Below are 14,399 nucleotides of genomic sequence, written 5' to 3'. Positions count from 1 at the left end.
TCCCCGTAGTTCATTACTATAGAGGGTTCATGTATGCAACAACACTTCAAGTGTTATTTCACTTAAATCTCTGCAACAGGGGCAAAAGGGGGAGAGGCAGTCAAGGGCACCCCAGGACAACCTCCTAGCTACGCCCTTGCTGCAACATTAGAAACCGCTGTTTTATGTTTAAAAGTTATTCGACTCTCCTCCTCTCTAGTTCCAGTCATGTATATCTTTGCAACTTTTATTTCGAGTTTATGCTTAAGTCAGTTTTGGGTCGTGATTTCGCTTTTCGTTAAATATACAATATTTTCCTGTATTTTCACTATCGCGTTAAGTATTGGCTGTAAACGCTCGTCAAAGACGATCTTTGCATTAAAGCTTCACTCTTGCATATTGCGAAGAAAAAGGCTATAGGATTTTTTGACATGTAAAAAATAAATCACATTTACAAATTTGAATAAAAAATTCTAAAATATTCAGGATTTTTTTAAATTCTCTTTCCGTTTTACACGAACTCTTAAGATGGAACTTCGGCAACCGTTTTAAGTTGTTGTGGAAGAAGATTCATTTGCCTCAAATGCATTTTGAATTGTCACGCAATCTCGTTGAGGAAGAAAACTAAGTGACTTCAGTGGAGTCTCTTTACCCTTCGCTTAGTGGACAAGCTTATGAGGATGGCGACGCTGAACGGCATATTCATTCATTCATTCTTTGGAGATTCATTCGTTTGTTCCAGGAATGAGAAAACGTGACCTGTAACGGGACAAACGTTCTTATTTCTTGCACAGTGTATATGTGTTGTCACGCCATTTGGGTAACGAGCAACCGCAGGGTCATTGAAGGGCCGCCTGCAAGCTTGACACAACCTGTGGAAAGCAAAAAAGACGTCTCATGAAGTGTGATTTCCCTAATTATTTCAAAAACGTCCAAGAAACGTCTCAAGATAAGGGCCATGAAGTCTAATATTTGGCTAATATGCTTATTTTCTTCTTGCACAAATCCCATAATACACCTCTTTCACCCCCAAAATTTTTCATAATCATTATTTGCAATTTCTCCTGGGACATGAAGAGGCGGGGATTAAGAAAAGGGAAAGAAGAGGTGTATTATGGGACTTGTGAAAGTAGAGAATAAAACATTTGGCGATTCTACTAATTTTGCTGTGCTTGGAGGTTGGTTTCAAAGCGTATTTCACCTGAAAAGCCTTCAAACGGAAGAGTTCCCAAGGCTGAATACGGTAGGATCCTTATGTTAAGGGCTAGCCTGCCATGCAGAGGCAGAGGTTTATGGCATGCTGGTATCACACAACTTTCTGCAATAAGGAAATACCGCAAACTCCTTAAAGCCGTTAAAGAATGAAAGAAAAAGTGAGACTGCAAGAAGTTCCTCCTTGCAGACTCCCTTTCATCTGGGAGTGCCAGCCATAACGAGCAAGCACGCGTGTTTGTCCCTCACTCGTCAGATTATTTGGGGGATTTTTTAAGAAGCGTTAAACAAGCCTCACGTTACCTTTCTTCCGTCACCAAAAGACGAGCCTTGTGAGATATCATATACGAGGTTTTCAGCTGAAATAAAAGAATTCAGAAAGAGTATCGAAACGGTATGGAACCTGGAGAATGATAAAGTGAGCCAGGATCGGAGTGGTGAAATATCTTTTTAATGCTCAAAAATTTTGGGCGAGTGGTATTTTTATGGGACAACATTGCATATTGTCCACGCCAGTGTGGTTCATGTAAGGGATGAAGCTAAGAGTTTCACGTTAGCGGAAAAGCTGCGAATGTATTGCGCTGCCACTGAACAATGAAAACTATACCAGCGGGGTAGTCAAATGTAATTTGCAAATGTAATTTGTTTACCCGCGAAGACCTTAGTAGCGCTCAGGAGCTCGTTAAACATGTGTCTTTGTTTTCCGGATCGAACTGGAATTTTGCAATGTTAAGCCATATTTGCCTTGTTTTGGTGCTGCATTCTGACTGGTGGAACGAAAAGGACGATATATTTGCAGGTAGAAATTCGTATGGTGACAAAGAGAACATGTTATATCCCGAATTCCTGTCAAAAAGAAAAGGTAGTTTGAGAGACGGGGAGCAAAGTTTAGAAAAACAAATCACCAGACCAACCTTCAGGTTTTCACCCCGCGCTAAGCCGCTTAAAATCTTTGAAGTGCGGCTCTTATGAAGGCTTAACCGCACTGAGCCACTCAGAAACTGAGAAATGAGACCAATTGACCATTCGTCAGGAATAAGCTTAACCACCTGATAAACAAAGATTAAAATCTTAAAATCAGTTTCTGAGTACACAATGATGGTTTAAAAGCATTTATTAGAAAATTTGTACAGAATCCAGGTGTGTGCAGTTGATTTAAAGGCTACGAAACAGAACAAAAGATGCAAAGATGATGATTTCTCGCTAATTAAACCAGGTAAAAAGGTGAGAATAAGGTGGGCCGCAAAGATAAGCTAGCGATCAACGAAACTCTGCCATGCGACTTCACGAGATTACGTAACAAATCATTTTATGTGCAGTAAGAATTCGCTACACTGATTACCTCGACTGTGTCAAAATCAGCCATGTGTGAATTGAGAAGAGCGACCGCTGGTCTGACAAACGGTTCGCGGTCTCTACGGGGAGAAAAGTAAACACGTTTGACTTCTGCAACAAAACTAACAAAACGAAAGAATTTCGGGAGAAGAAACAAATAGTTCAGCGTCAAAAAACAACGCAAAATCCGAAAAAGGATTATTTGCCATGACAATGCAAACAACAAACCCAAAGTTGCGTGCAATTTCCAAAAAAAAAAAAATTGCGGTTAACTAGTTTGTTTTGGAGAAATTCTTCAATGAAAATGCCATCAGAAAAAAAACCTTAGCGATCGATGGAAAAAAATTACTTCCAACATGCGTTCTAAGGAACAAATCGATTGCTGACGGTTTTTTTTTTCAGTTTACTTTTTTAGCAGTAGGAAAGGTGCTAACAATATTATTGTTGTGTAATTTCTGGTGTGAAATTTGCAGGAAACCTAACTATTTTCCAGTTATTCGTGTCTTCGATCGAATGGTAATAATGGCACGAGAAAATCATTTAGGCTAAACTGTCACGTACGGTAGCTGTTATGCATCATTTTTGCATAGAAAAGCGCTTGTCAAAAATACATTTTTCAAATCCCTTCCCAAAAAACGCTGAAGTGGTGAATCTCAAAAAATCCGGATTTTGATTTGATCCCAAGTATCCTCCTCCAATGTGGATACTTTGGATTCATGATCCGTTTTTGGATTCAAGAATCCGTTTTCGGATTTTCCCCAAAAAAAAGCAGCCTCAGTAAATTGTGTACAAGAAAATCTTCTCGTTATTCCACTTGACTTACCCATCGGGTTTAAGATACACCTCTAGCAAACTTTGAAAAAGTTTTGTTCGGGAGTTCCAGTCTTTGTCCTGTAACATAGCAAAGACGCCACCGTAACACATTGTGCATTTCACATTCTCGTCCACAGAGTCTGCTTTTCTTTTGGTCCGCACCACGAAGACGGACTCTGGCCTTTTCCAAGGCACGAAGTCCGCAAATCATGGACTTCCGGCTGGTCTATGCACGCTCAGAAATTTGAAACAACAGCGATTGTCAACGGTTACAAAAATGGACCTTCACTACGACTACGCATAAATTGGAAGTGACGAGAGTCCGTGTTCTTGATGCTGACCAAACGAAAAGCGGACTCTGGGGACGAGATTGTGCATTTCAGTACTTAGGTGCGTGCGCATGCACCACTTGTCACAAACGCCTGCATACACAGCCTCACGTGTACGTTTGGAAAGAGAACAAGTTATATAAGGTTCTGATAAAGTGAAGAGCCAAACATATTCCTAAAAGAATCCTGTCTGAAATTACCCTCGAATGGAGCTCGCAAAATCTTTCAGCTTCTGCATAATCTCCCAGTTTGTAGACTAAAATCTTTAGAGCTTTACTGTACTGCTCCATCTGAAACACAAAGCACCAATTTGTGACGATAGGTCTACATAAGAAAACGTAATTTCATTAGAAAAGAGACATTAAATTAAATGAACGACAGAATATACTTGGGACAGTCATTGGGCCATCACCCAAGACTTGTTTTCAAAACGAATCAAACGCGAAGTCTTCTTTCGAAAATTTATTTTAATTTCGAATTGTAACTTAAAAGTTACAATTAAAGGTTAAAGGGGCACGAGACTTCCAAAACCCAAAGTAAGGCCAAAATTTCTATTGATAGTCAAGTGTACTGCTTCCTCCGGATAAATCAACTTATTACCACCACAACATCTGGCCTTCAGAACTGAAGACGTTAAAGTGATCTCATTGAACCATTTGGAAAATACCTTTGAAAAAATACTGACCTTTCCATAAAGAATTGCTGCCTCAGCATCCAAATCCGAATCATCGTTAATTTTAGACAACAATAATGTTACTCTATACAGCGACGACCATTCCAACATGTGACGCAGCTTGGCCCTAAAAACCCAAACAAACAAACAAACAACGAAATTTTACAAAAAGCAAAGTGGCTGTTTGTTACACCAACAGGACGCAGCTCCCTCTTGTAAAAAGTAACAAACACCTAGCAGTTTATTTTATGTCACTATCATTTGAGTGAAAAGGAGGAAAGATCACCAGAGTAGGTAGCGTATCTCGTCAATGATCGATTTATCTCCGGTCCACAGGAAGGGGTCATCAAATGTATATATGCAGCTTCCAGGTGAACAGGAGAAAGTAACGTTCTGTCGCTGTGTGGTTCCCTTTTTAATCTTTTATTCGCGATTTTTTGATGATGTTACCCACTACCTTCCTTGCGAACTAAAAGTAGTTGAAACGGCTTACGTTTTTGCGACCGAGTTCCCCCTTGTTTGTTGTGAGAGCAAAGTAAATTATCAAAGTTCCTGTCAACAGAGTGTATCATTTATTGGGTCCTTGCAGTTTCCATGCATGTGGATTGTTAAATCAGTTACCGTTCCTCGCGTTTCCCCGCTATGGACTTTTTTTAGCTTTTGTTATTTAGTCGAGTGCCTGTAGAGGTATGTCTCAAGCTTTGTTTAGTGTGTATCTGTAGGCATTTTCTTAGGTTGCGCAAATTGCGGTAGTTTTGCCCGCTAGACTATTCGCCCGACGCCTGTTCGCCCGAACTGGAAACCCTTTCGCCCAGACGCCCGAACTGATAAGGTGTTCGCCTGACTTCTTTAAGATGATAAAGAAAGCAATTGGCACATGCCTGTATTATGCACACTGACACGCAAAATAAACCGGTAGTTTGTTCTTTGTTATGTTATCAAACACCAGGAGCTCATGACTAGGAGCGAAAAATACCCTCATATTCCTGTCACGGCGTTTTTTCACAGACCGATTTATTTTTACATTGAATTTCCCGCGAAATACACTCCCGCAGGAGCACGATGACCAATCACAAGAAAGTGACTTGACGTCATAGCGTCAACGAACTGGAACTGCCTTTGTTTTTTTTTTACGGGAAAGGTAGTCTAAAAAGTAGCGTAAAATGCCGAGACATAGACATAGGACTTAGTATCGGAGTTGTTCGCCCCTTATATTGGGCTCCAGCAAACACAGATTATGTGCCACATTCTGATCGAAATACAGTTAGTTTAAATTCAGGCAAATATTACGGTGGTCTGTAAATGGTTATCGCTAAACTTTAAATTTTGTTTGCTCTAAGCTCTGTTATTTCGTATGGGGCGTACGGACTTGGGCGAGCGGGCTCTAGTTTGGGCGAACGGGCCTCCGACGAATACGCTATCGGGCGAAACGACCAGCTTCCGGTTATCCGGCCTGCATTCGATAATTCACGTTGGAATAGGTCCCATAACTTTCACGCCCACAGTTCACGTGCATCAAGTTGTCACTTCAAACCTACCTCTGATTATTTATACTATCGATGGAACTAGATGGCTCTCTTCTCATTTTAAACACTTGTTCAAGATAAAGGAGCGCCAGATGCGTGTGGTACTTCTCTTTCTGATAAAAGCAAACAGAAAACAAGAGATTTATGGGGGTAAGAAATTCACAGCAGATGCGAAGTGCATCCTTAAAAACATTGCTGTCGCTGGTTCAATATTACACAGGTTCAAATTGGCTTTGGCATTTCCCAGAATTTCCCGCCTTTCTTGAACACATTTCCACGCCGGCGGTTGTATTATTGCCACAATGTGCCGCCCTAATCCAAATTCTCAACTAGAATTTGTTCGAATGCGCGCCACGGGTTTGTTATCTACTGAGTGATTTTGTGCAGTTTGTTTGGATTCCATGTTAAGTCTCTGCTTAAGAGCCAGAAGGCTCATCAGGCCGGCGCTTATCTCCGGTTTCAGTAGCATGAAGCGACTACGAGTATTTATACTCCCCCCTGGATGGGATGCTAGTCCATCGCCATGTTAAGGCAACAGGGTTTACGATAGCTTTTCAAAAGTACTGGATCTGATAATGAAAGTACCGGAAAAGGTTATTTTCCGTTGTCAGGCCGATTGCATGGAAGTGCATTGAAATTGGAGGAAAAAAAAAAAGAAAACACAAAACTATCGCGTGAATAAAACGCCATCGGCTCGATTATTCCGTTTAGTAAGTAAAATAAGGCGATGTGACTTCTTGTTCGCTTGTTCGCTTTGTTCAATTGTTCGCTTTGTTCTTGTTCGCTTGTTCTTGTTCTACACTCTATCCTGTTGACTTCTTGTTAGTTTGAGGCATTTATTTGCACGATTGTCTTGTCTTACTTCAGCCCATTACTTTCTGAGAAATTTAAAGTCGAAAAAGGAAAAAAAAGAAGCCAACCAATCTCAAAATTTATCGGTAGCGTCAAAGTACCGGACGTGGAATGGTAACCTACGGACGTAACGGTTTGTTGGAAAAGACGGGGCGTGGGGTGCCGGGGTTTGCGGAAAACAAGGGGTCCCGGGGTTTATTAAAATCACGGGGTGACGGGGTCTGTGGAAAATACGGGTTGCCGGGGTCTGTGGAAAACACGGGGTGATGGTTGCAGGTACAAAACACAACCCTAAACATTCATTAAAGCTAATCATAGGCCTAACGCTAGCTTTAATGAATGTTTAGGGTTGTATTTTTTACCTGCAACCATCACCCCGTGTTTTCCACAGGCCCCGGCCTCAAACGAAAACCCTGACGCAAGGGTTATCAATTGAGAGGAGCAGACAAGGTCAGTTTTGCGTTTGAGCGCTTGCTCGCTTTCTGAAATAAAACAACGTGAAAGTTAAAAGCATTTTCAAATACTACATTTTATTAGCTTTCCAGTGGTATGAGTTTCTTTGAAAACAACGCTGAAGATTGACAGTGAAACCGAAAGAGAGGCAAAGGGATTACATTTTGGTTCAAAACCTTTCCGTTCCTTTCTTCTAGAAAGCGCTTGCGTCTGGATGAAAGTAAAATATTATGGTGACATAAACGCATTTCTAGGTCATTGAAAGACAGACTATACCTTAAATTTTCTGTTATACACAAGATGCTCGAGGTAAAGACGTAATGACACAGGAAATCTCTGAAGGTATTCCACTATCAAGTCAGGTTTCATTTTTTCATCGTTACAAAGCTCATCTGGTCGGTTTGTGAAAACCTGAGAAAGAAAAGAAATGAAATGAATTTATTTTAAAATATTGCAAGCTGGATGATGATGACGATAATAACGATGACAAAAAAATTCATTAAAATGGAGAGATTTTCTTCCGATTGCAAGTTTGGATACTCTACCAATGAGCTATAACTGACAGGTTGGAGCTCTAGTAGATCGGGTGACAATATTATATCATTGTCCACACAAGTGAAATTGTTGAAAAGGTCCATTCTCGCTACATGAACGATGAAATGATATATGAAATGGATCATACATGAACTGCAGATATGAAATCAAGTGAAGCTATGATCCTCGCAGTCATGAACGCAATTTTTGCAATTGCGTAGAGAAGCCTGAAAAATTCAGGACTTCAACGGGGTTCGAACCCGTGACCTCGCGATACCGGTGCGATGCGCTAACCAACTGAGCTATGAAGCCACTGACGTTGGGAGCTGGTCATTTGTGGGTTCTAATGTTCCCGTGAGGAATGAATCAACGATTAAATGATATATGAAATGGATCATATATGAACTGCGGATATGAAATCAAGTGAAGCTATGATCCTCGCAGTTATGAACGCAATTTATTCATTTCATATGTCATTTCATCGTTGATTCATTCCTCACGGGAACATTAGAACCCACAAATGACCAGCTTCCAACGTCAGTGGCTTCATAGCTCAGTTGGTTAGAGCATCGCACCGGTATCGCGAGGTCACGGGTTCAAACCCCGTTGAGGTCCTGAATTTTTCAGGCTTCTCTACGCAATCGCAAAAATCGCGTTCATAACTGCGAGGATCAAAGCTTCACTTGATCTCGCTATATTGTTATAAAGGAGATGACAAAAGTTAACCCCGGTTAATAAAATATAGAGAGATGAAGCCTTCATGTCGATTCTTCAACAATTTTCATTCAACAGTCACATTTGTTTACCTTGACCGCAATATCTTGATTTTTCTCCATAAGCCAAGGTACTTGATTCCAAATAAGTTCAGGATCCTGTAAACTTTAAAAAAACACAAAAGAAGTTGTTTTGGGTTTTGATAACACTAATGCACAGTTATTAACAAGCAACTTTTTAGGGAATATGACCGTTTCGTGTTTGCAATAAGCTTCTCTAAATAGTTTTAGCAAAGCTTTTTTGCAAGAGGCACTTATCCATGCTAATTTTAGTCAGTCAATAACGGTTTACAGAACAGAAAAACCCTGGCAAACAACATGTCAGACGATGAGTTTAAAACTCGTTATCTTATCACGTGAAAATGGCAAAAGCATCGGATAGAAATAACAATTCAGAAATCTTGCAAGCCTTACTTTGAAAGAAACTTAACAACATATTCCATTCCAAGAAAGTTCAAATCCCGTATTTCTCCTTGAATAATCCTGAAAAGTCAATGAAATTAAAACAATAGCATTACACTCGACGCTGTACATATTTTTCTAAAACGTGCTAGCATACATAGGGAAGCAAGAAAAGTGCAGAGATGAGACCATTTGCATCCCACCCACCAATGAGGCCAAGGTTTGATTCCAAGACTTAATTGACCACTTCCCAGTGATGGGGGTTTTTCAGGGCCAATGAAACAGAGTCAACGAAACGACAGAACACAACAACAACAACAATAACTGTTAAGAATCCCAACTGGCAGGAGGCAAACCAGTTGGCAATTTACAAGTAAAGCAGAGAAACAAATTCAACGAATGGTCAGAACGAGTCTTGAACCAGGGGACTCCGGATCCCAAGGCAAGCGTCAGGGCGCACCCAACGAGAATATAGTTCAAAACCACTTAAGCATAGCATTGTTAAACGTATTTTGGTATTTAGTGGTAGATATAGGCATATTTTTATCCCCTAAAAATTTTTCATCTGTTCAAATTTCCTAGCTGAAAGCCAGAAAAAAGGCTCCCGTAAATTCTAGGTGACCCTTTTAGGGTAAAAAACCCTTTTAAAATGGGCAATTATACTTTTTTGTAGATGTTCGAGAATCCTAGGACAGGCAAGAAATTTTACAACAAATGTTCCGAAGATTCTAGATCTCAAATCGTCTTCCCAACAGATATTTGCCGAAAATTGACGTTGGGTGCCCCTGAAGCGTCCCAACAACCGGACCGCACTGCCTCCCCGAGTTGGCCGAAATGTGGGTTGAGTTTGTTGGTTCTCTACTCTGCTCAGAGAGATGTTTCTTCGGGTACTCTGGTTTACCCCTATCCTCAAACACCAACCTATGACTTGATAGAGTTGATTTCATAAGTGTCCCAAAAAAACACTCGACAGTTAAAATAAAGTTCATTATATATTAATTTTCTTCTAAGCCAATTAAGATTTTATTACAATCGATGATAGACACAAGATGAGCAAGAGACCTTCATGGGTATACTGCCATTTTGGTTGCCTGTTAACCTCATGATTATTGCTTAGTAAAGTTCTAGAAGGGTTAACTTCTCTCCAGAATACAGATACAGCTTAAAACATTTTGGAAGGGGACAGACTGCGGAATGCCCGCTCAATATTCCTTGTCATTAGCAAATAACAATGACAGATAGAAAAATAGGTTTGGATCAAAGAATCTTGAAGCCAAGATTGCCGGGCACTCAGCATTATGTACTACTAAACATTACTTTATACAATGGGAACTTAGAAGCAAACCTTTTCCAAACAGCTATTGCCTGAGTCAGTTGATTGTGATAACAATAAAACAGGGCCAATGAATGGTGTCTCTGCAACAATAAAACATCTCAAAATGGCCTTTGTCCATACCAATCTCCTAGTAATCACAAATTATTGCAATCGGCCTTAAGCTTAGTCTTGTTTGATCTCTTACTAAATAACTGAAGCTCAATGGAATAATAACAATAATAATAATAATCATCATCATCATCACTTTATTTTAGTCTCAAGATTATTTAGCCGAGCACGGGACTGCTCTACTAATTGGGAAGACTACAAATCAACTGAAATCAGAACAAGTCAAATCAAATATTGGTTTTTGAGGAGAGGGGAAACTGGAGCACCCGGGGAAAAACCTCTGAAAGCAGAGTAGAGAACCAACAAACTCAACCCGCATACGGTGTAGAATCCGGGAATTGATCCTGCGCCACATTGGTGGAAGGTGAGTGCTCTCACCAAAGAGTCACTCGGTGCACAAAGAAAATAAAAAACAAAGCTATGTGGCAAGCCATAATAACATGTTTATACACAACCATCATTTGAGGAGTGGTGCAACCCAAACTCACTCAAAAGAGAGGCAATAACTGCACCGTTTCCTAAATAATGGGGAAGTCAATCTGAAAATAAAAAGCCTTTCCCTTCCCCCACAGTCTCTGATGAAAATTTTTGAAGCTAAAGCGAAGAAGTATTCTACATTAGCTTGTTTTCCATTGAAACATAATTAATTTTACAAATTGCATAATTATACTAACTGGACTGATGACAATTTCTATAGCATGCGGCCACTCTTATGGAATCCTTTATAATTAATTTGTTTGCCTTTTTTTTGGAGGAGGATATTGATTTACTGTAATGGCCAATAATTCTAGATGAAACCCTAATTTTCATTTGATTCTTTCTGTTTACTTACCTCATATTTCTGGAGCCATGTGATAGTATCTTGAAAAGTACAAGAATTTTCATTTGACACAAAATCTTGAAGTGATGGAGAATTCATTTCAGAGTACAATTTTACAAGTGCAGTATCAACCTCCTGTAAAAGGCAAAAAACCAGCTGCAAAATAGTGATCATCGTTTTGAAATTCTCAATGAAATGATCATGGAATCATGGTGATGGGCTCAGGTCAAACATCAAGCCCCAGGTGACAAAAGGCCAGATGACTTTATCAAGTCAGTTTCAATATCTGCAAAGATTTTAGTATATATATGTTATTTGCCAGTTGGGAGGTCCGTATAGCAAAAAACTGTTACAGAGGTCTTGAAAATGCTCCCCAAGGCCACAGGCCAAGGGCAGCTTTTTCAAGAATGAGGTCACAGTTTTTCGCTATATGGACGAACCGTTAGCTGGTAAACGACTTTTTTTTTCTCTCCGTTCCTCTCTCAACCCTAACCCTAACCTCACATCATGATTGATGCAAATGCAGAGAAAAAAATAATTGCCCTTATAACTGTGAATATGCACGTCTAGTCAAAAAGTGTGTAAGAAAATCTTCGCGATCATTTAACATGAATTATTTGTTATGCTCCGGATAGTGACTTATCAACCACTGGATAAAGTTATCTGCCCTTTGAACAACTGGGGCCAGACCTACAAAATGCACAGACACATGCACAGGGGTTATTTATCCACAAAAGGAAAAAGTTTCTCTCTCTGTTTGCATTAGCAAACTTGAAACAAGGTGAAGGTAGATATTTTCAAGCTTATTAACTCTGAAATATTTGATACCCTTTATTTGACAAAATGAGGTAGCTGAGAAGGTGGCAGCCATCATGTTTATTTGCCTAAGGCACCTGGATTTTCAGTGCAAGGTTAAAGTTTCCAATGTGCTCAATAAACAATAATATTATAATAATTATGTCCAAAAAACACAGGTGACTACATACACACCCAATATTAAAGATCATCACCTGTCTCACTAAGTCTAGGCATAAATTATCTTTTAATAATAACTACGTTGGTGCTGGCATTTAAGGGTTATCATAACTGTTTATGTTAGGTGTGGGGGATAGTTTGTGACAATAATTATTATCAACTGTAATTTGTGAAGAAGTGGGAGGCAACATTTCACAAGACTTAATATCAAAATCTATTTGGATGGACATATGGATGATGCTAAGATCTTCGTAGTAGCAACTGCAAAGTGTTAAATTAAAGAGGTTGGGTGGTAATGACACGATCAGTTGCCTTCAAACAACAACATATCTTATAATCAAGGGTATGTAAAAATAAATAAAATACCTAAAAGTACAATAACACCGTTATGCATTATTGTTAACAAACCTCTCTGTAGTCCATGTCATCTGCCTTATCTCTTGTTTCCTCCTGCAGCAGAGAAATTGAAGCAGATTCACTTCGTATTCCATTCATTCGGTTAATATCTGACACATACAGACTTTAAACAAGGTCAGCTGTACTTACAAGGTAATGCATCAGAAAAGTCTCAGTTTCTGCCAAAAACTGCTTGCTGCCTTTCACTAAAATAACAAAATGTACTTATTGACTGAGTGGGAGGGCCAGACAGGAAAATATTTGGCCCAAGGTCAAGGTGTACAGACCGAGCACAGCAATGTCTGTGCACCATGACTGAGGGCCAAATACTTTTCTGTCCGGATCCGACCCTACCTAAACTCAGTCAATAAGCATATAATCGTATGGGTTCTTACAATATACATGAGCACTCAGAATATGATGTTTGGACAAAATAAGTAAGAAAAATTTGCACAGAAAATTTATCTAATATGTTGTTTGCATTTGCTTTTCTGGCTGTGAATAATTAACTTGGACATTTAAAAGCAATGAAATCCTCTAAAATCACATATTGCACAGAGTAGTACATGTTCCTAGTAGGGCTGTACAGCTCTTTCCGGCCCTGCTCGCGCTAATGCATACGGCCCTCAAACTGGCATTTTCCTAATAGTTTTTCAATGAAAGTGTGTGTGAGGTCATGCGGGCCATATGATATTACCTTTTATAAATTAAGGTTTTTTTTTTACACATGCAATTTGAAATATCATATACCACATCACACTGCTGTAACAACTAACAAGACTACCTGATCACAGAAAGTATAGGCTTTTTCAACACAGTCTTACCAAGGCTACTTAGTTCAACCAGTTCCCTTGACGGCAAGTATTTCCAGTTGGATGAGAGAAGCCGTGGAAACAAAATTATAAGCTGGGAATACATAAAAAAATTACATGAAAAATTATCATGTTTTATCAATGATATAAAACTTATTGGAATAATAATATTTTATTATATTATATAGATATTGATGAAATACCAGGATTTCTCCTTTTACTAAAAAATCATATCTTCACCGTGCGCAGTGCAGTACTCGAAGATAAAATTCGTATCCCCGCGCGGCCATGTAATATCCTCTATTTACGTAAATTACAACAGGCTGTGGTCACTACATGTACATGATTTCCTTTACCTCTCTTGGATCCAGTCCTCCCTCTCTCAATAGACTTGCAGCCTCTGTAAAGTAACCCTCTGCCAAATAAATTAATCCAGCTTTTTGTTGTGTGGCGCTAAGGAGCTAACAGAAAACTAGATAAAATTAGCAGTTTACCGATATTATATAATAATGTGGGTTCAAAAAAGCCTCTACTTTCTTGTAAAAAGCACAAAATATAAAGACTGAAATGACATTTTTTCAAACGGTGACTTGGGGTGCTCCTCCAACCTATCACCTGGTTACTAGTTCTGATGCTGTTACTGGTCAATGAGCTGTAGAAGACTCGTAGGATCTACGCCATTAAATTAGGTTCAAGTCACAATAATTATTGCCTCTCTATAAGGCTAGGACTCAACTGTTGAAATGGTGCAGTCTTGATATTGAAATGAATTACTGAGATAGAACTTTTCCACTGGTATGTAATGAAATAAAGAGATTATATTTTTTTCAATCATTACAGCGACTCTCCCAAATCCCACTCCTCAACTAAACAGAAGATACAAGCAGTAAATGGTAGCAAAAAAACATCCCCTTAACCCCATCCCTTGCTGATCCAGTTGTCATGAAAATTAACGTCACCCTTGAAAAAACAACCCAATATCATGCCAAACCAACAATAGCTGTCAGTAGTCTGTTGACTGAGGGTTGGCCGACCATTGGCCGACTGTTGGTGGAGGGAAGTGTTCTTCAC

At 39.4% G+C, this 14,399-nt stretch overlaps 1 protein-coding gene across 7 annotated transcripts in view; it reads right to left on the bottom strand.

Moving 5' to 3' along the window:
• Positions 1-212: 212 nt before the first annotated feature.
• The window catches only part of LOC138018808 (transforming growth factor-beta receptor-associated protein 1-like), a 28,281-nt gene continuing 14,094 nt past the window's right edge, over positions 213-14,399 (bottom strand). For all 7 annotated transcript variants that reach the window (XM_068865483.1, XM_068865484.1, XM_068865487.1 and 4 more), the window contains 17 exons: positions 13,685-13,789; positions 13,341-13,422; positions 12,667-12,722; positions 12,529-12,570; positions 11,158-11,280; positions 10,227-10,297; positions 8,894-8,962; positions 8,513-8,585; positions 7,449-7,583; positions 5,880-5,980; positions 4,354-4,468; positions 3,869-3,958; positions 3,350-3,417; positions 2,534-2,606; positions 2,106-2,240; positions 1,495-1,550; positions 213-851 (listed from right to left, as the gene is read on the bottom strand). In XM_068865483.1, the coding sequence (XP_068721584.1) occupies positions 686-851; positions 1,495-1,550; positions 2,106-2,240; positions 2,534-2,606; positions 3,350-3,417; positions 3,869-3,958; positions 4,354-4,468; positions 5,880-5,980; positions 7,449-7,583; positions 8,513-8,585; positions 8,894-8,962; positions 10,227-10,297; positions 11,158-11,280; positions 12,529-12,570; positions 12,667-12,722; positions 13,341-13,422; positions 13,685-13,789 (1,560 nt within the window). In that variant the 3' untranslated portion in view covers positions 213-685. The remainder of the gene's footprint in view (positions 852-1,494; positions 1,551-2,105; positions 2,241-2,533; positions 2,607-3,349; positions 3,418-3,868; positions 3,959-4,353; positions 4,469-5,879; positions 5,981-7,448; positions 7,584-8,512; positions 8,586-8,893; positions 8,963-10,226; positions 10,298-11,157; positions 11,281-12,528; positions 12,571-12,666; positions 12,723-13,340; positions 13,423-13,684; positions 13,790-14,399) is intronic.

Source organism: Montipora capricornis, chromosome 10 (assembly GCF_036669925.1).
Source record: "Montipora capricornis isolate CH-2021 chromosome 10, ASM3666992v2, whole genome shotgun sequence".
NCBI classification, from domain to species: Eukaryota; Metazoa; Cnidaria; class Anthozoa; order Scleractinia; family Acroporidae; genus Montipora; species Montipora capricornis.
The sequence above is the reverse complement of the archived record's forward strand: the minus strand, read 5'-3'. Positions and strand labels throughout refer to the sequence as shown.